Source organism: Momordica charantia (assembly GCF_013281855.1).
Source record: "Momordica charantia cultivar OHB3-1 chromosome 4 unlocalized genomic scaffold, Mcharantia_2.0 BLBB01000004.1, whole genome shotgun sequence".
Classification (NCBI taxonomy): Eukaryota; Viridiplantae; Streptophyta; class Magnoliopsida; order Cucurbitales; family Cucurbitaceae; genus Momordica; species Momordica charantia.
In genome coordinates, this window is record NW_028275162.1 from 18,202,041 (window position 1) to 18,229,777 (window position 27,737).

General features: G+C 35.2%; 2 protein-coding genes across 10 annotated transcripts; both read left to right on the forward strand.

Annotated features, from left to right (window-relative positions):
* Positions 1 to 1,584: 1,584 nt before the first annotated feature.
* On the forward strand, positions 1,585 to 18,078 carry LOC111022344 (methionine aminopeptidase 1B, chloroplastic). Of its 9 annotated transcripts, XM_088122844.1 has the most exons (12): positions 1,585 to 1,714; positions 1,936 to 2,017; positions 2,695 to 2,932; positions 3,502 to 3,663; positions 3,737 to 3,778; positions 4,008 to 4,079; positions 4,341 to 4,420; positions 5,617 to 5,711; positions 6,540 to 6,667; positions 6,844 to 6,900; positions 16,996 to 17,047; positions 17,591 to 17,719. In XM_088122844.1, exons 1-11 carry the CDS (start codon positions 1,687 to 1,689, stop codon positions 17,008 to 17,010), a joined length of 999 nt encoding a protein of 332 aa, XP_087978970.1. In that variant the 5' UTR covers positions 1,585 to 1,686; the 3' UTR covers positions 17,011 to 17,047; positions 17,591 to 17,719. The 9 variants fall into 9 exon arrangements, with proteins under 9 accessions (XP_087978970.1, XP_087978968.1, XP_087978969.1 ...); XM_088122842.1 differs by lacking the exon at positions 16,996 to 17,047 and having other exon boundaries at positions 17,591 to 17,759; XM_088122843.1 differs by lacking the exon at positions 16,996 to 17,047 and having other exon boundaries at positions 6,844 to 6,930; positions 17,591 to 17,731.
* A 3,789-nt stretch (positions 18,079 to 21,867) lies between these two features.
* On the forward strand, positions 21,868 to 22,979 carry AOC4 (allene oxide cyclase 4). Its single transcript, XM_088123144.1, has one exon. The coding sequence runs from the start codon at positions 21,927 to 21,929 to the stop codon at positions 22,683 to 22,685; it is 759 nt and encodes a 252-aa protein (XP_087979270.1). The 5' UTR covers positions 21,868 to 21,926; the 3' UTR covers positions 22,686 to 22,979.
* Positions 22,980 to 27,737: the final 4,758 nt, after the last annotated feature.

Below are 27,737 nucleotides of genomic sequence, written 5' to 3' on the forward strand. Positions count from 1 at the left end.
TTTGGGATTTATTGGCGTGCGCAACATGGGTGCAAGTGATGTAGGCAGGGGCATGGGTGTAGGCGCTGTAGGTAGGGGTGCTCGCAGGTAGGGTAGCAGGGCGCGGGTGGGCGTGGGATAGCAGGGGCGCGACAAGGGCTGGGTGGTAACACTAGCATGTTGGGGGCGTACGTCTACGATGTTGATGTGTAGGATGTGGGTGTGCTGGGCATACATTGTGCGTGCGATGGGTCTATCCTTGATGCATGGTCGTTTTCTTGGCCCCTTTCGAAACTCTCTTCCCCTATGAGCTCGTGATGACTTTTCTTGACCTTTAAAAATTGTCAAAATATGCTAATGGGTCCAATGAATCATCTTTGTTTGCGGGGTTTTCAAAACATGTTATGTTGTGTGGTTGAAGTTGTTGGCAATTATGATACTATATCAAATTGGATCTTCTACAAAACTCAGCTGGAATCATACACAAAATTTTAAAACTTAAAATAATGACCAAGTTAGAGAACTTACACCCAAGAGCAAAGTTTAAAATAAGGTAATTTTAATCAGCATGAGCCCTTATTATTGGCATTATTGCAGCCTAATATCTAACATTTTCCTCATAAATTGAACTGCAAAAGGATAAATTTAAAGTCACTTTATATATATATAAACTTGTGAATATGAATCCTTGGGTTGTTTTAAGAAAGCAGTAGTAGAGGAACATACTCTAGAAAGTATATGTACTTGACAATATGGGAAAGTTAAATAAATTAAACAAACAAACAATCACAAAAATAGTAACAAATTAATTCATAAATAATTGATTAAAAAATTGGCATATGTAAGACTCAACAAAACACAATTTTCTACCTAAAATGATCCCAACCCATGAAAAAGGATAAAAACACATTTGATTAATCCCTAAAACAATTCCGGAATTAGGGGTTAAACTTTAACACTTCTTCAACTCATTTAATTATTTGGTGAAGTTTCTTTCATGAAACTAATTAATTTGTTTACACCATTTTGCTGATGAATCTTCAACATATTTCAAACAATGTAAATCTTCAAAAAAGTCGAGCACCTCCCAATCTCAATTACTCAAAATTGAGTCAAAATTTCTTCCATATCTTTGATTATTAGTGAAAATGTAATGATTTTGTTGCATTTTTATTTCTAATCTTTTCCTTGTCGGGTAAGTCATGACTCTTTTAATTTGTTAGTCAAAATCATTTTAGAATCTTTCTATTTCTAGTAAATTTACCCGTCTTTTCATTACTTTAAACTGAAACAACAGTTTACAATAGAGCGACTCGAAATATCAAGCATGTGCGTATTCAGAGTTATGCGAACGCTAGAACCCAGATCAATATCATGACAACGTCATTCTGATGGTATATCAAGTTAAATTTGTTGGATTTCCAACTTTGGAAGGGTAAGGTAAGAATAATTAAAAATTTAAAAATTAGATTCAAATTATTTTGGCATATTTTCAAAAAAAAAAAGTTATTGCTATATTTTGTAATAAGACAAATATTTTAGCTACCGATTGCAAATTTCTAAAATAAGTGAGAGTTTTCACTACAAAAATTCTCAGATTTTCTTCTATTCTTCATTATTTTTTTTTCTTTACTTTTTACTTATTATTTTAATTTCTAACGAACATCTTAAATCGCCAGAGTTCTTCCCGGCCAGTTCTTAATTCTCATGGCGTTGGGTGCTTCGCTTGCTCGAGGTGCGTCTCTAAATAATTGACAAATAATTGTAATAATAATGAGGAAAGAACCCACGCGAATTTTAGGGCTTTCTATTAATGGAAAATCTGAAAGTTGTATGTCCTTGCTCTTAATCGCTTTTCTTTCTTCTAGCTCCCAATTAAGCATGTGAGGAACTCCTTAAATTCTTTCCACCATGTGGGTTCTTAATATTTTCCTTATATATTTGTTTCACGTTCAGGAAAATGTCAGCATTTTCTTGCCCAGGTCCTTGCTTCTTCAGGACGAGTACTGAATCTGGACGAAACCAGGACGTTTAAAAGGTATAACTTATAAGGATCTTTCAAATGCATTTGAGACTTCGAAATTACCTTCTTGGTATACAAGTTTACCTCTGCATGAACCCAAGTCTTTTATTTTACAGATTAACTTCTATAAATCTTAAATCCAATAAACCCAAATTAAGTTAAATAAACTTAAATTTTTATAAGTTATGCTTTTGTACAATCCAAATGAAGGCTGTACGAACCTGAACTTTCTAAGCATGGACTTAAAAATTCCCAGCTCATTAAGATCATGAGTTAAAGATCCCATTTAAGGTCTGAAAGGCTCTTACTATTGATAAAATTGAATTGGTGAAGTGGATAAAAGAAAGAACTATTCCTGTTGTTCTGGCATCTTGGACTGGCTCTGCTAATGTAGTTTTTTTTTTTAACTTGATGCAACTGCCATGCAACCTTTCCTTCACTCATTTCAACCATTTTTGTTTATCAGTGATGATGGCTGAGTTTTGATTTTGAATTTTGGATGTGTTGAAGGGAGAAATTCAACTGGATCTCTCCATCTGCTTAATGGGCATAACCTGCAAGTCCAAGTTCTTTTGTTAGAAAGTGAGATAGGGAGGCTTTCGTTCCTAAATTTCATTGATTTGGTTGTAAATCCAAGAGGAAAGTAGAGAGGTAACTATGTCCTAAGCATAATTAGTTATCTGGTTATGCAGACCATGCAGGCTTCAAATAGTGGCAAGAGTTGGGAAAAGGCCCCCGTTGAGGCGTGGAAAGGTTTCACCATGTCGACCTGTTCCTGAACACATACCGAGGCCTCCTTATGTTGGCTCGCCAACCATTCCAGAAATTTCAAGAGACTATCAAATGCATGATTCCAAAGGGATTTATCGGATGAGGGCTGCATGTGCACTTGCTGCTCAAGTCTTAGACTATTCAGGGACACTGGTTAAGGTAAGATTTTTGGACTTACATTCCCTTCAAAAGTTGACTGACTTTGTAGGACTGTCTTGTACAATCTACAAAGTCAGTCATCTTTGTGCATATGTTTAGCATTTCTGAGACATATGAAAAAGCATAATTAAATCTGTTCTCATTTTGTGGTGACCAATTTCCAACACTTGGTGCTGGGGATTATTTAAATGATAAACAAGAACATATAAAATTTACATGTCCTAGAACGATGGTTTCTAAGTCATTACAATTCTATTAAGAACTCCTGCCACAGCATTTTTCATTGCACATAATTTCACTTATTTTTTAAAAAAGCATTCATCTGACATATTAAAAAACTAAAGAGGTTTAAATAAGACATATGGCTTGGTTGCTCATACATATTTTGGATTGAGAGTCAACAGATTACTAGCTAGAAGGTATAGTACTAAAAAAGGAAGGCCTAATTAATTAGCAGAAGATGGTCTGTTTTGCTTCTTGTTGACTTGTAAATTGTCCATCGCTTGATGATATGAAACTGTTTATGAGAAAATTTTACTCTGCTTTGACATGGTTTCGTTTCTCACTAGTCCTCGATAACGACAGATGATATCGATGAGGCAGTGCATCAGATGATAATTAGTGCTGGTGCTTATCCTTCACCCCTTGGCTATGGCGGGTTTCCAAAGAGTGTATGCACATCAGTTAACGAATGCATGTTTCATGGAATACCCGACTCCCGTAAATTGCAGGTTTGTGTTCTGCAGTGTACAAAAATATTATTATCATGATTTTGTACGGCCCTGAAAATTATGTCTTTTGCAGAGCGGTGACATAATAAACATCGATGTGGCAGTCTATCTCGATGTATGCTTCTAGACTAAGTCGTTTCATTTGATCTAATTCATTTGGATGTTTTTGTTGAATGTGCCTTGACGGTTGAGAACAATTTTTTTTTTTTCTTTGAGAAAACGGTTGAGAGCACTTTATAATGATCTTATTGTCAACATTCATTTTGAACAATGAACACCATTATGACATATGATCTTTATTAAAAATTATCTCATCGGGAATCTGGTTTTTACTTGCTCAACAGGGATATCATGGAGACACTTCCAAGACGTTTCTCTGTGGGGATGTTAGCGATGAAATGAAACGTTTAGTAAAGGTGATCTATTATGACTAGTTTGTTATTTTTGTGCACATTCCTATTTGGTAATTGCAATGTATTACTCGTGGCCTTTTTATAAGCATTCCAACCAATTTCATTCTGATAAATTAGTATGTACCTCTCTCTCCTGCTTTTCTTAAAGCAAATGATTGTTATTAGTATTACCCAACTCTCAGGCTTGAGGAAGAGCAAAGACCGATATTTTACTTTCTCACCACAATTTGTGCAATTGGCTTCTTGAATGAAATTCGCTGACAGGTTACAGAAGAATGCTTGGAGAGAGGCATAGCTGTTTGTAAAGATGGTGCCACTTTTAAGCAAATAGGACAGACAATCAGGTAATGTTTTCATTCATAATATCAGAAACACAAGTCATAACTTTAGATTCATATTATTGACTTTTGTCCACATATTATTTATAAATCTATTGATGTTGTCACTCTTAAACATGAAGAGATTGTGATTGAAGTCCCACATCAAGTAAAAGTGAGAAATCATGAATTTATGAGGAAAGATATCATTTTCATTCATATCAAGCCTTTTAGGTAGAATCTAAATATAGATCAATGAGGGTCAGCCGGCCAGGGGACGTTTGACTCATTAGTTAGACTTATGTAACGTGGGTTTAAGAAGATGAACCTATGTTTCATTCATGTCTTGCTTTTCCCAAGCTGTAGATTTTTTAGCCTCAGTGGCTACATAAACCCATATTATATATGAATCTCACCTTTTATACTACATATTACTCTGAGTTAAAAAACACGTTTGGTCCTTTTACTTTAGCTAAAGTAACGATTTAGTCCCTGTACTTTTGAATCGATAACAATTTAGTCCTGAAGTTTAGCATATAAAATTTTAGTCTCTACAGTTTAAAATTTATAAAAATTTAATCCGTACTGTGAAAAATCTTATCAAAATTAAGTGTCAATTTTATCATATAACAATTTAGTCTTTATAATTTATAAAGACATTTGATCCCTCATTGATGTATCAATCTATATATATAAGAAACTTAACAAAATTTTTCATGACTGAGATTAAATCATTACGAACTTTACACTACTGAGACTAAATTGTTACATATTCAAGCTCATGGACTAAATTGTCACCAATTTGAAAGTGCATAGACTAATCGTTACAAACTAAAGTTTAAGGATTAAATCGTTACTTGAGTGAAAGTAGAGACCAAAAGTGTTTTTTAACCTAACTTTTGTTAAATCAAACTCAAAAACCAAACATGGATTACACAAACCCAGCTTTCTATAACTTGTTTTTTTATAATCCAAACATGTATTATCAACTCACTCCCCAAATTCAAACTTCCATAAATCCGAACTTATTAAATCGTGAGCTTAACATCCCTCGAGAACATAACCATTATGAAAAATATCAGACAAACATGGACAATATGCAGATAGGAAACTGGGCATGTTTTCATGACAATATGGTTTCAAACTTCCAATTGATTCTTAGCTGTGCATTGAAATTTCTTTTTAATTGCTCTTGTCTATCTGTGTGTATAAATATCTCACAGGGAGCATGCTGAAAAACATAGTTTTGAAGTAGAGCGTTTTATTGGGCATGGTGTGGGAACAGTATTACATTCTCAGCCGCTTATATTTTATCCCTGTAAGTCACCTACTATTTTTCATTTCCAAAGAAATGTCTAGTTGTATTGTCACTCCTATTAAATTTTAGTCATTATTATACTTTAACTTATGTAATCCTTTGACTATTTGAGAGGAATGGAGTAAAGGAAGATGAACGGGTCTGTTGTTCCTTCCTTTATGGTTAGTAAAAAGTTGGAGGGGGAGTTGAGGAAATTAATGGTGGTGATAGACTTTCTTTTGTGGTGCCCAAAATATCAATAAATTCTTATGCTTTGCATGGAGAGCAGGGTAGGTTTTGATGAGATGGGCATTTAATTCGATGTCATGCATGATGAGCACTTTATTAATGAGATTGGTGGTCAAAACTAAACTAATTCGGTGGTTGTATTCTATTCGAGGGGCATTTATTTCGGAGAAATTTGTGTTGAACAATGTGTTGCATGAAGAGTATATTAATGTTGATTGCCTTTTTAATAAGAGGAAGGAAGCTCAAAAGTTACTTCTGATTTTTCTAAAAATAAAAGGAGGAAAGGCATAGCTGAAGTACTCTGTTAATGCTGAAGGTTCAGTGTAAATTTTGGAAGAGAGTGTTATGGACTTTGTCTTGCATGAAAAGCACATTAAATCCCCTATTGGTGAAGATAGCCTCTGCGCTTGGAGATTCTTCCAATTTAAAGGTGCATAACACTTTCGTCTTTTCGTTTGATTCAATCAAGAAGAAAAGATTAAGCTGCAGCTGCTGCATTTTGGAAGACGAAAGATTTGATTTTAAAGACGATTTAAATACCAGTGTTAGTAGTTTAGATGAGGAGAAGTTTGATTTGATAATGAAGATTTTGGTTGGTAGCTAAAGGTTTCTCTGAAGGGTCATATGAAGAAGATATTAGGGCACTTTTTGAAGATGGCTTTGGAGAATGTAGTGATGAATTCTCCCACAAAATGGAAAAGGAAGTTTTAATGAGTTATTTTGATGAGGTGAGTCTCACTTTATTCCAGATGAATCCTATGTCATAAGATGAGATTTTCAAGTTTACTTTGATTAAGTCATCATTTTTGGATGTGCTTGGTTCAGTTCTCTGGTTTAAAAGTAGGATTTGACCCTTGACTTCTTCACATTGCTGTTGAAATGTTTACTCTTTTGTGTATTACAGGCAATGAGGATCCACCCTCACTTGGGTGCATGCTTGAAGGTCAAACTTTCACAATTGGTGAGTGGCTTTCGTTAAAATTGACCATCGGTAACATTCTTGTTCTTTGTTTTCTATCTATTTTTTGTTTTTTGTTTTTTTTAATTAAAAAATTACCTTTTTACTTGAAGATTATTTTTTTTTAAAATAAAATATGTAGAATAGGTTAGCCTCCAAGGAACAACCTGGTTGGCAATGACTTGAGGTTTCTTGGTAATACTGGTCTCAAGTTCGAACTTTTTGGTAACCTCAATACCAAAAACCATTGGTGGCTCCCGGATCTAGGCCTTGGGTTTGGTATGGGAAGAAGGAAAATAGTTTTATTTATGTTTTCAGAAATGGAATATGAAGGCAGTAAACAAAACAAAAAGCTATATTTATCTAGAGGTTAAATTTCAAATTTATCCCTTGTTGAGATTGTTGGAAACGTTGATAAACTCTCACTAAAATTCACTCTAAAACTCACCAACTTTGAAGAGAAGAAATTTGTCCTCTTATGAAGCTCAAGGACACAAATGAGGGAAGTGATCCCGGTTACAAATGAGGGAAGTGATCCCCTGACACAAAATATATGGATACATGTATACATACTATTCATGTATCTCAATACATTAACTTACATGAACCTATCAATTCATGTGTCAAGAAATTCATATGTGTCTAGAAATTGAATCTAGCTTAAATTCTAGCATCCCCTTAAGCTTGACTTCCATAACTCCAAGCTTCTCCTTCATTTTCAAGAACAAGGCTATCTTCAATGCTTTTTTAAATATATCTGCAACTTGATCTTGTGTCTTGCAATGTTTGATGCATACTTCTCCATCTTTGATCAATTCTTTGATAAAATGATATTTGATCTCTATATGTTTACTCCTTCCATGAAAGACTGGATTCTTTGAAGGAGCAATTGATGAAGTATTGTCACAAAACATGATAGTCTCTTTTTCTTACACTTAAATTCATGTAGCACCTTTTTCAGTCAAAGTGTTTGACAACTGACTGTAGATAAAGAGATGTATTCATCTTCGATTGTTGACAACGCTACAACGTCCTGCTTCTTTGATGCCAATGAAACTGCTTCAGAACCAATACTAAACACATATCCAAAAGTACTTTTATAATCATCAATATTTCCTTCCCAATCACTATCACTATATCCAACCAGAACATTATCCATGTTCTTCTTATAGTGAATTCCATGATTAATACTTCCATGAATCTCCTTGAAACTTGTAATAAAAAGGAGATTATAAAGCTAACACCGGTGTGATGTTGGCCAACCACTCTTCGATGTTTAAGTCAGCTGATGAACTTATTTCGGAATAGGTAAGGAGATGTATTCGGTTGATTTCACTTACCTTGAAAGGTTGCACCTCTTCCCAATTTATAGGACGAGGGATGTTCATTTTGCACTTGCCTTTGAGCTATGTTAAAGATGGGCCGCACTATCTCATAGGTTGTACCTATGCTACGTTGCGCTATGTTAAGGCGCCTGCGCGCTATAGCGTTCGATTGCTCTATTTTAGTGCAAAGGGGTGCACCATTTTAGGGTGTGGATTGCACTATCTTTCCCTTTTCCTTGAACCCATTATTATTTGATTGCACTCTCTTAGGGGTTGCACTATTTTATGGAGGAGTTATGGATTGCACTATTTTAGGGTGTGGATTTCACTATCTTTCCCTTTTACTTGAGCCCATTATTGCTTAAATTCAATCTCTAGCCCAAAAATAGTGCAATTCCTAGGTGGGTCCCAACACAAGACCCCTATTTCAAGTTCGGGCGTCGCTCAATGTTCCTTTTATTAGCCCTATTTGCACCTTACATTCTACAGCTGCACTATTCTCATCCTTCCTCTAGGCGAATCGAGTGAAGTGCCTACATAGGACTATTTCCTTAGCATTCTTCTGTTTTAGTGCGAGTTTGGGCGGTTTTTGGGTGATTGCCGAACTATTACCCCTTATTTTAAGACGTTTGGGGTGGGTGTATAAGAGGGTAATGTTTCCTTTTGGTAGCAAAACTTTTTTTGTAATGACCAGTTAAGGACAGTGAATGAATTATTTTGAGCAGCATGAGGTTGAAGTTTTTTTTAGTAGAGAATTGTGCGTTTAGCCTTGCGAGATAATCTTGCTACTTCTTTGTTTTTTTTTTTTTAAGTATGTCTGGTTTAGGAGCCGAAGAATTTGATATAGGGGATTATGAATATTTAAGCCCATTATAGTCGGCGTTAAGGGACTTAGGGCTGTCGTCAGTAAATTTATCGTGTATGGAGGCGTTTCCATTTCCCGCTTTACCCCTAGATGACTTGATGACGGGGAATGGTTCAGTTGAATGTTTTGCCATGAATTTTGAGGATGTTACAACAATTATGATTTTGATAGGATGATTAGCAGGCTTCCTGGTGTTGACCTTTAGGGGAACGAGAGATATATGAACTAGTAATTACCGATAGAGAGGTGGATCCTGTGGTTACAGATATAATGCCCATATTTACAGATATAATGCCCATATCTAATTACGAGTTGGTGTCGGGATCACAGAGAATCCCTTAATAGGTTGTATAGAAGGACTTGGACTATTATCGCTCTCGATATTGTATTCCGACATCAGTTCCTGAACCTTATGAACGTATGACACACCCTCTTGAGGGAGAAACAACCATGTACATAAAGATGTTCGAGAATGGGGTGTGATTGCCTTTTCGCCCATTTATTGAGCATTTCATGTGTGAGCTCCAGGTAGCCCCAGCGCAGTTACATCCTAATAGTTGGAACATGTTACTTGGTAGTTACATTACTTGGAGGTGTTTTAACGGAGGGGAAGAACTTGATATTTCTAATATTTTGCATGTGTTTAATATAAATGTGGCCCCACCCAGGGAGAATATGTTTGTGTATCTTTTTAGGAAGCAGGAGAAGAGGTGCTCGGATGAAAGAAAGAGTAAAGCTAGGTTTGATCAAGGGTCTCAGGGGTCAAGTTGAGTCTAGTCCAAGGATTGTGGAAGGGCAGGAGTCTCAAGGAGAGGGCTCTTCGAGAACGTCCGTGCACCGTTCTTGGCAAATGGTTACTTGCCCTATTTTTAATAGAGATTGGAAAGAATCTTGGTTTTTAGTGAGTGGAGATTGGCTCACGAGTAGTGCGGGCAATTACATGGTCCCTTCCAGCGTCATGTTTCTCTTTTCACCTACTTAACTAGTATCTTTGTTCGTTATTGACTTTATTTCTGTTTTAGCTAGTACTTTCTTTCATTTTCAATGATGTGATTCTGATTTTTTGTATGATTCTCCAATGATGCCGTTGGATAGAAATATCCACCTGATTGGGCCATTAGATCCATCTCCCACTATAATGGGCCTTCCATCACTCGCTTCTACTCGATTGATGGGTGTTACTCCATCGACCGACTCTCCAGTTGTCGGGACTCCTTGTGGGGGAGGCTCATCCTTCAGAAGCTTCATTCCCATTTTTCAAATTTCTGAGTCCTTATCGAGCCTCCACCCCCGAAGGGATTGTCGACAGGGAAGGTTGACCTATTTATGATAGGTTGTAGACTATGACAGTGACTGAAGTTTTTGGCGTCAAGGACCCTAACCGAGAATTTTGTCAGGCTCTTTATGATATTCGCAGGGTTAGTTTTGCTTATGTATTGTATGTGTCTTACCTTTTAGGTCCAGCTAATGCATCATCACTTGTTTCTCTTTTTAGGCTGACATGTGCATTTGTCCGAGTTGTGAAGAGCGGAGTTAGAAACTTCTGTGGAGCAAGCGCGCTCTGATTGGGGTCGGGCAGAGGCCGAGGTGGATGCAAAGAAGGTGACTCTATTGCGGCGCGAGACTGAACACAAAGTTAAGTTAGAGGCTCAGCATTCCCAATTTGAGGTTGTCCTGAGTGATGTGAAGAAGCTAAAAGAAGCAATGCAGAGGATTGGAGCTTACGATGCCCTTGAACGAGAGATTATGGAGTTGAGCGTGGATTGGGTGAAAAACCGGGTTAGTGAGAGGTTCCCTGATATAGATTTTGGATTTATTTCTACCTTGCTCAATACCGAGTGGGGTGGACCTCATGCACCTGAGCCTTCTGAAGTCGCCGCAAGATGTGTCCCCAGCGTTGGTGAGATAGGGATAGTTGGTGCTAGCAGGAGCATAGTAGCTACCCTTATTGGTACGGTGGGATCGGACTCCTCTCGTGAAAGAGCCTCGCCTATTGATGTTAGCCCTTCTGAGGCCACCCATATGAGTGATTTAGTGGGCGACTTGATGTGTTGTTAACTGGGGGAGAGCCAAGGGCCAGTAGCATTATTATTTTGCTTGACATTACGACAATGTCGTGTATTGAGAACTTTTGTCCGCTAGTATTCATAACATGATTTGGATTATCTTTTAGCAACATGTGCTTTCATGGATGATACTTTTTGAGATGCTTTTTGAGATGTTCTACATTCCATGGGTGTTTTATTTGCTTACTTTCACAAATTGCTAGATAATAAGTACTCGACCGAGCAACTCGAATAATCTTATATGGGCCTTCCTAGTTAGGCCCCAATACTCCATTTGTAGTTTCTTTAGTATTCTATGTTACTCGTCGTAAACCAAATCTCATTCCTTGAACGTTCTCGGTTGAATATTTGCAAGTAACACTGGGAGATTTGTTGTTGACGTGCTTGAATCCGATGTTGGGATACTTCTCGTAGTTCCTCTACAAGGTCAAGTTGAAACCTAAAATGTTCGTCATTGGTAGCAAGGACGTATTCTCTACTTGTAATGACGAGAGTTCTATTTCAACAGGAATCACAGCTTCAATTTCGAAGGCTAGGGAAAATGGGGTTTCCCTAGTTGCAGTTTTCGCTGTCGTCCAGTAGGCCCATAACATGTTGGGTAGATCTTCCGTCCACCCCCCTTTAATGATTCCATGCGGGTCTTTAAATGTTGCTTGATGATCTTGTTTACAGCTTCTACCTGTCTATTGGACTGTGGGTGAGCTGGCGAGGAGCGAAGATATGGTGGATGTTAAGTTGTTCACAAAAGTTCGGAAAGTTGCCGTTGTCAAATTGTTGTCCATTATCTAAGATAATGGCATATGGGACATTAAACTGACATACGATGTTCTGCCGTACGAACTTTGTGATTTTCTTTTCGGTGATGGTGGCTAAGGCTTCAGCTTTGACCCACTTAGTGAAATAGTCCATGGCAACTACCACATACTTAGTTTGGCCCTTTCCCCGAGAATTGCACGAAAGGCCAAGAGCTAACTATGATAGACAGAGGCTCGGTTGGCAATCTTGGGATTAGGGGTGAATCGTTGGCATTGATCACATGTCTTAGTATACTGCTGAGTATCCGGTCGTAAGGTTGGCCAGTAATATCCTTGTCGGATAATTTTATGATCCAGTGATTGTGCCCGTAGGTGATTGCCACAAATCCCCTCGTGAATTTCCTGCATCACGTACTTGGCATCTTCTTTGTCAAGACATCTGAGGAGCAGTTGAGAGTATCCCCGTTTGTATAAAGCCCCCTGAACAATTGTGTACTGGGTCGCTTGTCGTTTCAATCGACGGGCTTCAGTTGCCTCAGTAGGTAGTTCTCCGGTGGTCAAATAATTAATTATCGAGCTCATCTATGAAGTGTTGTATGGGGTGTCCATAGTATTGACATATTACAACTCCTTGTGTGCTGGGGTGAGCAACTTTTGTACTCGTGCCTTGTAGGTATTTAGCTTTTTCCCTTTTACTTGATATTGATATTCCCCCTTGACTTGGTTGACAACTAGCATTCAGTCACTAAGGACTAGTAAATTCTTAACTTCACGATGTTTAGCCGTTTGGAGACCAACAATCAACGCTTTCATATTCGACTTTGTTATTGGATGTTTTAAATCCAAACGTCAAAGTAACTTCTATGCATTCTTTTTCAGGTGACAATATCACCACCCTTGATCCACATCCCTAGCTATTTAAAGATCCATCAACATAAGTGGTCCAAAGTTCGGGATCGAAGGGGTCTGGTAGTGTGATGTCACAAGTAGAATCTTTTTCGTGTTACGACGAGTAACACAAAACACTAAAGAAACTGCAGTGGAGTATTGGGGCCCAACTAGGAAAGGCCCATACAGGGTTATTCGAGTTGCTCGGTCAAGTACTTATTATCTAGCGAATTCTGAAGGCAAACCATTAAAACAGCCATGGAATGTAGAGCATCTCAAAAAGTATCATCCATAAAAGCACACGTTGCTAAAAGATAATCCAAATCATGTTATGAATACAAGCTGACAAAAGTTCTCAATACACAACATCGTCGGAATGTTCAAAAATAAAGAAAACAAGCACAATAATAATGCTATTGGCCCTGGGCTCTCCCCCGATAGCTGCTACGCTCTTGCTAGCACCACATATCCCTATCTCCCTAGTGCAGGGGATACACTCGTGACAACCTCGAAAGGCTCAGGTGCACGAGGTCCACCCCACTCGATATTAAGCAAGGTAAAAAGAAAAAAAAAATCTATACCAGGGAGCCTCTCACTAACCTAGTTTCTCACCCAGTCCACGCTCAACTCCATAATCTCTTAGTTAAGGACATCGTAAGCTCCAATCCTCTACATTGCTTCTTCCAGCTTCTCCGCATTGCTCAAGACAGCCTCAAATTGGGAACGATGAGCCTCTAACTCACCCTTGTGTTCAGCCTCACGCCGTTCAAGGGTCACCTTCATTGCATCCACCTCGGCCTCTACCCGACCCCAATCCGAGTGCGCTTACTTCACAGAAGTTTCTAACTCCGCTCTTTGCAAGTTGAACTGGTGCAAAAGAGCCTAAGACTCTTTGTCAGCATTTGCCTTTTGCTTCCAAGCAGAAGAGAGCTCGGTCCCCATGTGATGGGCTGCCGAACAAATGCGCATGCCAGCCTAACAATATAAAAGCAAGAGAAACAAGTGATAATGCATTAGCAGGAGCTAGAAGAAAAGACACTTACAATATAGAAGCAAAAGTAACCATGCAAATATGATAAAGAGCCTGCCAAAATTCTCGGTTAAGGTCCCGATCGTAAAAACTTCGGGCACTATCATAGTCTACAACCTATCATAAACACGTCGACCCTCCTTGTTTGCAGTCCCTTGGGGGTGAGGGCTCGATAGGAACCTGGAAAGTTGAAAAATGGGAACGAAGCTTTTGGGGAGAGGAAAAGCTTCCCCCACGAGGAGACCCGGTCGATGGAGTAACACCCCTCAATCGAGTAGAAGCGAGAGATGGAGGGCCCATTATAGTGGGAGATGGATTTGATGGCCCAATCAAGGTGGATATTTATGTCAAGCGGCATCGTTGGAGAGACTTTGACGCCACATTCGAAGATCCTCCCTGAACAACTGTTCTCTTTTGTGCACCAAGACGGTGGTGAGGATTCATTGCCATCGACTAGTAAGTGGTAGGACGACGGGCAACGAAATAGTAGTAGGTCTCTCGAAACCTGAAAGCAAAATAGAATTGAGGTGAGAACATAAAGATGAGATTCACAAAAGGAAGCATAACCAAAGGCGGAGTTTCCTTACCAAAGAGAAGTTCCTCAGGTGTTGTTGTATCACTATCTGAATCGCCAATAGATGCCGTGTTGATCCAATCATCGTCCAACTAATGCGAAGGAGAGGTCAATCGAGACAAGATCATACTTGCGTAGGTTGGATTCAGACAGTAGATCAACCTTCTTGCCTACTAAAGACAACGACTTCTTGAGAAAAATGGCACCGTGATCGAGTGAGGCGTGAACAAGAACTAGAGAATCATACAAAAAGTCAGAATCACATCACTAAAAATGAATGAAAGTACTAGCTAAAATAGAAATAAAGTCAATAACGAACAAAAATACTAGTTAAGTTGGTGAAAAAGGAAATAGGAACCACTGACCCAGCATCCCGAACCTAGAAGAGACCATGTAATTGCCCGCACTACTCGGGAGCCAATCCCCACTCACCAGAAGCCAAGATTCTTTCCAATCTCTATTAGAAATAGGGCAGGTAACCATTTGCGGAAAACGGTGCACGGACGTTCTCGAAGAGTCCTCTCCTCGGGACTCCCGCCGTTCCACAATCCTTAGACTAGGCTCAACTTCATCAGCGTGAGCCCTTTTATCAAGTCTAGCTTCACTCTCTCTCTCATCCGAGTGCCTCTTCTCATTCTTCCTAGAAAGATACACAAATAGATTCTCCCTGGGTGGGGCCACCTTTAAAGTAAATACATGCAACATATTCCCTCCCCCCCCCCCCCCCCCCCCACTCCACCTCCACCTCCACCTCCAAGACACCTCGAAGCAATGTAACTACCAAGTAGTATGTTCCAATTATTAGGAGGTAATTGCGTTGGGGCTACCTGGAGCTCACACATGAAACGTTGGATAAATGGGTGAAGAGGCAATCGCACCCCATTCTCAAACATCTTTGTGTATAGGACTGTCTCTCCCTCGGGAGGGTGTGTCATACGTTCGTAGGGTTTAAGAACTCTCATAGAAATTGACGTTGGAATACAATATCGAGAGTGATAATAGTCCAAGCCCTCCTGTACAACCTGTGAAGGGATTTCCTGTGATCTCGGCACCAACTCGTATCCAGATATGGGCATTATATTCGTAACCATAGGATCCACCCCTCTATCGATAATTACTGGTTCAGATATCTCTTCTTTCCCTGAAGGCTCAACACTAGGAGGCCTGCTAATCATAATTGCTGTTAACATCCTCAAAATTCATGACAGAACATTCAATTGAACCATTCCCCATCATCAAATCATCTAGGGGTAAAGCAAGAAATGAAAACCCCTCCATGCACGAGGAATTTACTGATGGCAACCCTAAGTCTCTTAATGACGGGTACAATGGGCTTAATTATTCATAATCCCCTATGTCAAATTCCTTAGCTCCTAAACCAGACATACTAACAAAAAATTAAAATAAAAACAAAGAAGTAGCAAGATTACCTCACAAGGCGAAACGCACAATTCTCTACTAAACAAAAAAAACTTCAACTTCAAGCTGCGCAAAGGAATTTCCTCACTGGTCACCAAAAAAAATTCTACCGAAAGGAAACATTACCCTCTTATACACACAACCCAAGCGTACTAAAATAAGGGGTAATAGTTCGAGAATCACAAAAATCACAAAAACCGCTCAAACCCGCACTAAACGCCCTCATCATTTTTCCATCTTTCGGTCAGGGTACATTTTGTCTATATTTGAAATTCCATCTTATGGTATTGCTTCGTTTCAGTAGTATCATATTATATTTACAATTTTTATTCTATTTTATGTTCAGTAATAAATATGATGTACCCCGGCCCCTAGTTTTTTTTTTTTTCATTATTTTAGTTAGTTTTGTAATTTATTCATCATGATTTAGCTTATATTAAAATATATACCTCATATATTCTTTAAATACTTGTCATATATAATAACTTATTCAGCATGATTCAGTTTAAGCAAATAATTTCTTTTTATACCTATCATGTAGGCTACCTTTTACAACAGGTAATAGGTAATATATACGTTTTATATGCATATCATATAGGCTAACCTAAACCATCATGGGATGGCTCAAGTGGTCAATAAGGACTTTTGTATATAAGTAAAGGACTTAGAGGGAATGAGTTCAAGCCATGATGGCCACCTACTTTCGCTAAAAAAAACTATATATTTACTAACTGTATCACGAGAAAGCATAAAGAAAATTGACCCAAAATGTTTTAGATTTAAGAAACAGACCTAAAATTTCAAAACTTTTTTGCCTAATCCAGAAAACTTTTTTCTAACAATTAGCAAAGGTAAAAGTACAAAAATACCTCTTTTATGAAAAATGTAAGGTTTGAAACATAATTGAGGTGATCAAACTCGGCTTGCCTGAGTTGTATGAAACTTGCCTTAAACTATTGGTTCATGGGCGAGTTTTGGGGGTTTTTTATTACAAGGAAATGCATGTTAATTAATTTATGGAATTGAGGTGATCAAACTCGGCTTGCCTGAGTTGTATGAAACTCGCCTTGAACTATTGGTTCATGGGCGAGTTTTGGGGGTTTTTTATTACAAGGAAATGCATGTTAATTAATTTATGGACAATGAGATTTTATTGGAACATGATGTTTTGTGCAGCAACTTCTTACATGAGGTAAAGCAAATCAAAAATACTGTAATGGTGTCCAAGGTATTTGTAAATATCTTAGATAATATTTAATTTAGGAATGATGTATAAATAGTTATTATATATAATGCAGGGAATATTAGTTCTTGTGGTTCCAATCCACCATATAACATGCGTACAAGAATTGCAGTACTGCTATACATGATAGGATTATAAAAGAAATATTGAATTATGTATTTGCTTAATCTTTTTTTTTTCTCCTTCGAGTATATATATTTGCTTAATCTATATCATTCTGAAAAAAAGAGGTACATAAATATATTTATTATTAAACGCAAAACAAAATAATAATTATATATAATCAGTTAGTCTATTTCATGTTGAATAAGGTAGCCAATATTACAGGTATAAATATATATATATATATATATATATATATGATTTTTCTTAAATTAAATCATGTTAATCAAGTTATCTGATATGTTAGGTATATAAACAATATATGAGGTATATATTTTTATATAAGTTAAATCCTGATGATAAATGAGAGAGAAGTTAGTGGGTACGTAAACAGATTTATTCTTATTTGTCTCTATCTATTGGCAGAACCAGTGGTATCAATGGGAAGCGTGGAGTTGATGACGTGGCCGGACAAGTGGACGGTGGTTACGGCGGACGGCAGCCCAAGTGCTCAATTTGAGCACACTGTTTTGATCACTAAATATGGAGTCGAAGTTTTGACAACGACTTCAATCAATTCAAATTCACACCCTTTTTCTTTGTAAGCAAAAGTCATAGCCCATTTTGGTTGTGTTCAACAGTGGATTTGGTTTGGGTCATTCCGTTGATTTTAATGCCACAACCAGAATGGATAAATTTGTGTAGTTTCTTAAATTAAAGTTGGCTAGCAGTGGGTTATTGTCAAAGTGAGTATAGTTCGACATATATCTCCAATCAAGAAGTTGTGAGTTCAATTTCCCACCTCCACACGTTGCACTCAACAAAATATAATCTAAGACCATTGTTGAATATCCAAAAAATATATTCTTAATTAATGGATATAAGTCACATTTTTCAGCTTTAATTCAATAAAGAAAGATGTTAAATTGTTGTTTTATTCCTCCTAATTTGTGCTTAACTTTGATTTTTATTGACATCTTTCCAATAATCTATCCTCTCTGTCACATTCCTACAAATAATTGGGAGTACGGAGATTCAAATACTTCAAGGGAATGAACATATGTCAATTACCGCTGAGTTACGTTTGGCCACATCTACTAACATTTGATAGGAAGGTAGCAAATCGATTAAAATGGTTCTTTAACTTAAAATGAATCTACTTACAAGAAATGACTTTTCCTCTTTAATTTATGGTACTAAAATAACTTTGTTGATATTGTTGTTGAACTAAGGTTGGATATATATTTTAGTCCTTAATCTTTGAGTGTTTTTCAATTTAATTCAGAGTGTTTAAAGATTATAATTTAGTCCTTAATGTTGTAATATTTTTCAATTTAGTCTCTTCCTATTGTTGAATGTCAAAATTGGCTTATAATAAATTTACATGGCATAATGCTTTGAAGAAATTTCTACAGAAATTTGTAGAATTAGAAAATTTTCCTCTTTTATATATATATATATATATATATATATATATATAATTTTAATGCTTAGTCAATTGAGTAAGTATTGTGTCAATGTAAGGACTCAATTTTAGTATTTACCAGCAATGAGAAACTAAATTGAGAGTTTTTAAACAATAGAGGACTAAAATGAAAAAACATCGGAACATTAGAGACTAAAACATATATTAAATCTTTCGTTTGTAATCATTTTTCTAACAGAATAGTGGATTGTATCTACAATTATATGTTTTGGAATAAATTCTGAGTAATTATATCTATCAATATGTATGGTCTTGGACTATCGAGAGTGCGAGAGTGCTTCTTGCTTCTTGCTCGAATTCTCATACTAGGACCCGTTACATAGGATATAGTTCTACTAGGAAAGAGACAGGTTTGAAATTGTCCTTCCACTTCAACCTTGTTTATAAAAGAAAAATGAAGTGATTAGAGAAACTAATAAATAATTGAAGATTTAAATATATGAAATGTAAATTTCAAATTTTATTAAATATAACTTAAAATTATATCTTAATTCTTAAAACTTTCCAGTTTTTTCTATTTCCGGTCTCCACATTTCTAAAAATTTTCTTAATTTTTTTAAAAATAATTATTCTGGTTTCGAACTTTCAAAACATTTATTTTAATTATTGACTTTAAAAAGATGATTATTTTGGTTATAACTAACCATTTAATATCTTCTCACCATATATCAATCTCAATAAATTTATGTGGTTCAAATACACATCAACACATATATATTAAAATTCACATAAATAATTGATGACAGTGTAATAGCAATAATCAAAATATTTATTTTAAAAAAATCAAGAACTAAAATAAAAACTTGGAGAATGATTTAAAAAAGGTAATTTAGGGTGTGTTTCGTAGGTGATTTGAAAACTGAAATGTGAAAGCAAGTGGTTTAATGAAAAGGAGAGTTGTATTCCATGTTTTCAGGTCACGTTTACCTATCCACAATCGTAATGGAAATCAATCGAAATGAAAATCTATTGTAATGAAATCAATCAGAATCATAATGTTATTCCATTGATCTTGTTTATCATAAATTTCTCTGGAATTATAATCAGAATTCCTTTGATGTTGTTTACTAAAACTGTTTGGAATCGGAATTCGAATCAGATATATAACAATTACTAATATACTTCCTTCTCCTTTTTAGCTAATTAAAAATATATTATTGTGCTAATCTTTTTTTAAATTACAACAATAATAAATTTTAATTTAATTTATTACTATATTATTGATAGTAAATATTTTTTGTTATAACAATTTATCTAATATTAATAGATAATGAATAATTAAAATAAAATTACATATTGATAAAATATCTTTTATTAGAACAACCAAACTTTAATATAACATATTATTAAGTTTTATTATTCTAATATTTAAAAGTAATAATATCTATTTAAAAAATTTATTGATATTAATTAATATTAATTTATCATATTATATAATCAAATCACGTCAAGTAATAAAAATTAGAGTATAAATAGAGAAGAAATTATAAAAGTATTAAAAAAACTAATTAAAAAATATATAGATCTAATCCATAGATGAGAGAGAAGTGATAAAAGTGGTACATTAATTATATTATATATGTGGGATCCATAGAGTAAGGAATGAGAATGTGTAATGGAATTACACCTTTTTATGTAATAGGCAAAGTTTGAGGTGGGATCCACCATTTGATTACATCCTACAATTTGGTAAACACCATCCAAGGGAATCAAAGTTTTCATTGATTACGATTGCGGGTAAGTAAACGGGGCTTCATTGTTTTTGAAATATGTTTGGTAGCAGCTAGATTCAGAAATTGGATCTCAATTTTTTTAAAAAAATATCAATTGTATTTAGTAATATATTCATAAGTCAGGTAGTTAAAACTTAATACTTAATTTAATCTAAAATATTACTATTTTACTTATTAACATATATATTACAAATTTGGTATAATTATTAACTTTTAACGGAGCACTAAAAAAATTTTTTAACAAAAATAAACGAGTTTATAACATTAAATAATATTTTTACCGAAGTTTTTTTTTTTAATGAACCAAAGTTTTTTTTTAATATAATTTTACATTTTAAAATTTTAAATTCTAAATTTGAAAACACATAAATTTTCAAAATTCCCGCTAAATTACAGGATTAGTAACAATTATAAAAAACAAATCTATTATTCACTTAAACATTTAATTCGGTTAATCTAAAAACAAGAAATATAATTTCATTTCATACAAAACAACCCCTTAAAAGTTAAAAATACAAACTAAAAGAATTGTTCAAAAAAGTTGATAACAAAATCAAATTTTATGAAGAATGGAAGAATAATGATGGGAGCCGTTTTTCCCTATTTATTCACGTGCCAATAAAAGCAGTTCTTCAAGGTTTGACTTTGACTCCTACATCAGCCAGTTTGTGACCTTCTCGGCCAATAATATGAGGACAGCTCACCCAAAGTCGCATCTAAGTGGAATTTTGGTCGTTAGCATTTATTTATTTATTTTTTTTTTCACACCGACCGTGTGCGTCGAAGGACCACATCACCGACCGTTCCTTGATTAATGATCTTACGGCAGTCAAATTGCCACGTTTCTCACAATTGTGGTTTCACTAGTATTGAGCAATTCCCATGTGAGAAACACCTTATACGAGGCCGGAAAATTGGGTTTTTTTTCTTTTTAGAAAAAAAAATACTTTTTGGTTCAAAGTTTAGACTTTAGAGTTGAGTTTTAAAATGTTTCATTTTTACCCTCAAATGTGGTTTTTTTTTTCTTTTTAATAATTGAAGATTCCATATAATTAAAGTAAAATATTTGATTAGAAGCAGATTACACGGGGAAGACCAAATTTAAAATGGAATTTTCTGGCCTTTTTTTTTATTTGAACAAAATTTCTCTCGTTTTCCAACTAATAAAATAACATGACACGAAATAATAGAATTCAACAGGTGAAGTCAGACTCAGAGGTTTAGAGTTCTAGAGTTTTGATTTCCATGTTTGAAGTGTAATGTAATGTAACACATTAAACACTGCTCTAAAAGCAAAATTAATAATTTTCACAAGAACCGTAAATGTTTGAATTATAATAAGGAAAAAGCAAAACAAAAGTCTCGCACGTGTAACCCATGGCATGGCAACGTCTTCCATTAGAATTAATTTCCTCGGTGCCACCTCAAAAGGCAAAACAAAACCCACGTGCCAAAAAAACTCTGGCTTTAAATACTCTGTAAATTCCCATAAAGCAACCACTCAAACAAACCACACTTCCCAAGCTTCTTCTGATCACCATTAATGGCGTCCTGCACACCAATTTCTTCCCTGAAATTCCCCACCTCCCAAATCCCATCGCCTTCCCAAACCCACAGAGATTTGGGTTTCAATCTCTCACAATCCTTCCCTGCTCAAAGATCCACATCCTCAAAATCATCATCAATATCCCATCGAAGCTCCAACAACAAGTCGTCCATCACATCAATGTTCGCGTTCCCCAAATCCAAATCGGACGCTCCAACTCCAACCACAGGTACCAAAGTTCAAGAACTGTTCGTATACGAGATAAACGAGCGGGACAGGGGAAGCCCCGCGTTCCTGAAGCTGAGCAAGAAGCCGGAGAACTCACTGGGCGACCTCGTGCCGTTCACCAACAAGCTCTACTCCGGCGACCTGCAGAAGCGGCTCGGCATTACGGCGGGGCTCTGCGTGCTGATTCAGCACGTGCCGGAGAAGAAAGGGGACCGCTACGAGGCCATTTACAGCTTCTACTTCGGGGATTACGGGCACGTGGCGGTGCAGGGGCCGTACCTGACTTACGAGGACACGCACCTGGCGGTGACCGGCGGGAGTGGGATCTTCGAGGGGGTGTCCGGGCAGGTCAAGCTTCACCAGATCGTCTTCCCTTTCAAGCTCTTCTACACTTTTTATCTCAAAGGGATTCCTGATTTGCCCGCTGAGCTGACCGGGAAGCCCGTCGCGCCTTCCCCCGCCGCCGAGCCCTCCGCCGAGGCCAAGGCCGCTCACCCTGCCGCCGCCATCGCCAATTTCACCGATTGATTGATTACCCACGCTCTGCCTCTGCTGAGTGCTGTCCCTTTTTTTGTTTTGGATGCAATTTGTATTTGGTAAAGTTAAGAGTTGTGTTGTGTCGTGTGTGTTTGATGATTTTGGGCTCACATATTTTGCTGACCACAAGTAGAATTGTGAATGCTTTTTTTTTCTTTTCTGTTTTTGTTTAAAATATGAAGAGTTGTAAAATATGTCGTACGCGGTGGTCAGCAGCAAGATAATGAGCACTAATATTTAGTTTTTTGTTGTTATATATTTGATTGAAACAATATCTACAGTTAAGGAGCGACTTGTGTAGTTTCTAATGATTTAATTGGAAAATCGAATCTAACTCAAATGGTTAACGCAGATAATACGACACAATAATTAAGACTATTTCTTAAGATTCCAACAAAAACTTAACTTGCAGAATAATTAAGAATAAATTATTCCAAAATATTGTCCTTTCGAACACCTGAGCCGCGAGCACGAAATTGCTCGCTACAAAAACTCACGGTGTTTTTGCTTTCCACGGCCACTGGACAAAATATAATAGCAAAATGTATATATATATATATTTATTTATTAAGACAAAAAATATGGCAACTAAAACATGACCAAAGATTTTCACTCCCTTCTTCTTCTTTTTCTTTTTATTTTGTATCCAATTTCCAACAATTCTTTTCCCATCCTATCAACTTATATTTTTCTTCTTTTTTACTAGGCTATGTTGGCTTTAGCCAGAACCAGATTTTTTCTTTACTATAAATACCCATGTTGGCTTTTCATTTTCCCCATGCCAAAAATAAAAGAAAACGAGTTTACTCTCTTTCTCTCTCACTTTACATCTTCCAACGTTGCCCCTCTCTCCTTTTTTCTTTTTTTTTTTCTATTGTTATTGGTAAGTAAATTGCACAAAAAAAATTACCCCTAGACAATTATGTTGAAGGTATTGTTACCTCTAGCTTTAACCAGATTCAACTTTCAAGTATCAATGTAGACTCTTTTTTTTTATCAGCTAATATAGCAAGTCTTCTCTGTCTCCTTTGAGATGCAACAATCCAACTAGATATAACAATCCAATTAAAATATTGTATAACTCAAACCTTGAACTTAAAATTCTACAATAAATACCACTCTTCTTTTGCCCAATTGTTCTTTAAAGAGCAAAAGAAATAGATGAGATAAAAAAAAAACAGAGAGAGAAACATTTATACAGAATTTTAGATCTAAAAATTTAATACAAACTTAAGTAATTAAATTTTTAGCATCTCTTTGAATATGTTTTCCTTGGACTTAATAAAATCTCAAAATTCATGATTACTTTATGTTTACTAAATTGTAGGAATAAAATCAAGTAGTGGATGATTACTTTATAACTCTTATCTTTTCTCTCTCATTTATTAATGATATCCATAGATTTTTAATTAATTGTTTCAATTTTATTATTTACTTTTTATCCATACTACTAATAATTTTTCTTCTAATAAAATTTTAATACAACCTTTTATGAGTTCATGTCATTTTATTATAAAATATTATAAACTCATATTAATTTTGTAATTATTTAATTTTACTTTGTTATTATGAATTGATATGAATAATATTTTTTTAAATGGAATTCATTATAATTAAATATTAGAACAATAAAATTTAATAATACTTTATATTAAATATTGTCTCTTCTAATAAAAAATTATTTTAGTTGACGTAAGTTTATTTTAATTATTTACTATTTGTTAATATTAAATATATCATAATAAAAAAATATTTACTATCAATAAAATAAAAAAAAATTAAAATTTATTATTAAATTTGCAATTATCTAGAAAGAAGAAAATAGTATACTAATAATTGTTATATATTTCATTCTTATTCCACACAGTTTTAGTAAACAACATGAAAGGATATCTGATTTCGATTCTAGGAAATTTCTAGTAAACAACATCAAGATAAATAACATTCTCATCCCGATTTATTTGATTCTGATTCATTGTCATTCCAATTTCTATAGCAGAAATTGCTTATCGCAAGTGTACGGGTCAAGCTTTAATCAAGTGGTAAGTCAATACCGATATCATCTTCTGGATTGGGTTTCTAGATCATCCTCTGGATTGGGTTTCTAGATCATCCTCTGGATTGGGTTTCTAAGGAATTGATTTCACCTATTGAATCGATGAACCAACTACTTAATTAATCAAGATTGAACCAATTATTAATTCTATAGGCCAAGAACTCTCAAAACCACCTCCCGATCTTAACGACTTCTAAACGACTTCTAAATCTCCCGATCTTAAAACCCTTTTAGTTATGCATCCCAATTCTAACTCTAAACCACCTCTCCCGAGCGTAAGATTTCAAGTCTAAAATCAATCAATCTATGGCCAGTAGATTCAAGGCATTAAGCATAGAGAAGCATAAGTAGAACATTCATCAACATTCAATCAAGAAAACTAAACAATCAATACATAAAGTTCGATGGTTAAATCAATTATCAATCCCTAAGATAAGAGGTTTAGCTTCTCATATTCAATGGAAAACAATAAAATCACAATGGGAACTCCATAACAAAACTAGAAAAAACAAGAGAAAGGAGAAGAAACTATGTTCCGCGTGTATCAATCGTCAGTCCCCGAAGCGACCTCCACGATCCCGAGCCTTGAAAATCTCTTTTTTAAGCTCTCCAATGGTCTCTTTGCCCTCCAAATTGGCCAAAAGGGGCAGCGCTCTAGGCCAGCGTCGTGGCTCTATCTCCTTGGATTTTTGGCTTCAAGTCTTGTTGTTATTCCATCTTGGTCACTTTGATTTGTCATGAAGAAACGAAAACTAACAAATAATTTCAATATAAATCTCATGAAATGTAGCTCACGAAGTGTGGGAGGGAGGATTCGAACTCATGATCTTTTGGTTGGAGATAGGTGCCTTAATCAATAGAACTATATGCTCGCTTTGACCATATTTAAATATTATTAAATATTAAAATGGCACAACATTCCTCTACTCATTTTAATATTTAATTTCATTCATCCAATGTTTTTTTCCCCAAAAGCAAAGTTTACATCTTATTTATAGTAATCGAAAAGACATAACCCTTGGACTAACTAATCTAAATTCAACCGAAACCCCTTCAAATCCATACATGAACTATCTTAAATGCAAATACATGAATTTGAATGGTACATAATACATTAGATATGATAATGAATCTCCATTTTGGTAACAAATCCTTGAGAATTTGATATAATTAATAACCTCTGCTGATAAATAATACATTTAGAACTCAATTTAAAAAACCCCAAGAAATTATAGAATCAACCTAAGGAAAATAAAAATCAAATTATAGTTGTTAATCAAATATCTCAAGATAAGAAAACTAGTTCCTTGTTTGAGATTTGAATCACTCCACAAGCAAAGATACTCATTTGAATGATCTTAAAAATGCAAACTATCACAAGATGGCAAAGTACATTGACTCTTGGCTAAAAAAGAACAAAAAAACCGCAAAATCTCATTTCATTACATCTAAATTCTCATCTATTGACACAATTCACATATGTAATTCATGGATTGGTGCCTCTCAACAAAATTATCTTGAAAAGTCTTCCAAAACAAATCATCAATATTGTGGTTATCATGACGTCTTTGCCTTTCGTGAAAATTTATGCAAAAGAATGTTAAATGGCAACAAATGGACCTCACAAAAACTCCTCACATATTGCTTTCTAGGAAGATGAAAGGTCACTCATGTTTGCACTAAAAAATGTAGAAATACACCTAAGACTTATAATGTCTCAAGCTTTAGCAAGTTTTACAGTATTCTTATGAAAATCATGCAAGAACACTTCAATATAGTTTAGAATGTGAAACGTCACAAAATTTCAAAGTTAGAAAACAAGTATAGAAAGATGCAATGGTCATAATTTTTTTCCCTTGCGCTGCAATATAAAAAATGAAGAAAAGATATATAACTCCCTTATTCGAGGTGACTCTCACAATAATAATGAGAATAACCCTAATAATTAGAGGATAAACCAACTCTAAGAAAGTTAAAAAAAATTTACTTGGAAAGATGATCAATGATCAACAAGAAAAGAGAACTTGTTCATATCTTCAAGATTTTAAACTCTCCACAACCTAATTGGTCAAAGTGGATTGAAAGTTCTAACATATTCATTCTAAACACAAAAATACAAAAAAAAAAAAAAACATACAGCTTTGAGAGAGACAAAACTCAATTTGAAATTGTCCGTTCATCTAATATTGTCCTAGTTTCCAAAGCAAAGTTTACATCCCTATTTATAGTGATTGAGAAGACAAAAGAAAAGACATAACCCTTGGACTAACTAGTCTAAGTTCAGCAAACACTCTTTCAAATCCATACATGAACCATCTTAAATGCAAGTACATGAATTTTTGAATGGTACATAATGCAATCTTAGATATGAGAATGAATTTGGATTTCCATATTCATTAAGCTTCTTTGACGAAAAAGTGCTTGCTAAAACTTGAATGAATATAACTCTTTACCAAGTATGAACACCTTAGTTGAAGATTTTCATATATAATAATTGCTTGCACGAACTTGACCATCAATCCTTGAAGCTTCTTTGCACAAAATCTTGTAATTTGCCCTTGAAGTATAGTTAGCACTCTCATGATCATATCACCTGTTTGATGACTAGACTTTACAACCCAATATTATATGTGCTATCGTTGACTTGCAATTTCATCATATTGCACCTAAAATTTGGATAAATGTTTGAATCTTCACTTTGAACTTAAAAAAATGTGGCAATTTTTACTTTTGGATATATTTTCGTTTGAAGAATCATTGAAAAATGTATTCTCATGTGCATTGAATGTATTTAAAACATATATTTGATATGAAATAGATATGATTTAGTTAAGAAAATAACATTAGAGAAGGTTTCTTATTGGTTGAAATTTGTAAATTTTGCCGAAATAATTTAATAGCCAATTCTGTGTATAAATTTAATTTAATTTTGGGTGAAGCTCAATTTTCACTAAATTTGTGAGTTTTGGAAGTTTATTACATTATTT

Bases quoted from the DNA above. Each gene is read 5' to 3' on its own strand.
- LOC111022344 (XM_022299509.2), top strand. From the start codon at position 1,687: ATGGCGTTGGGTGCTTCGCTTGCTCGAG. The intron at 2,018-2,694 runs GTATAACTTATA...CTGGTTATGCAG, and splicing joins GAAACCAGGACGTTTAAAAG to ACCATGCAGGCTTCAAATAG. The intron at 3,664-3,736 runs GTTTGTGTTCTG...TGTCTTTTGCAG, and splicing joins CCGACTCCCGTAAATTGCAG to AGCGGTGACATAATAAACAT.
- AOC4 (XM_088123144.1), top strand. From the start codon at position 21,927: ATGGCGTCCTGCACACCAATTTCTTCCCTGAAATTCCCCACCTCCCAA.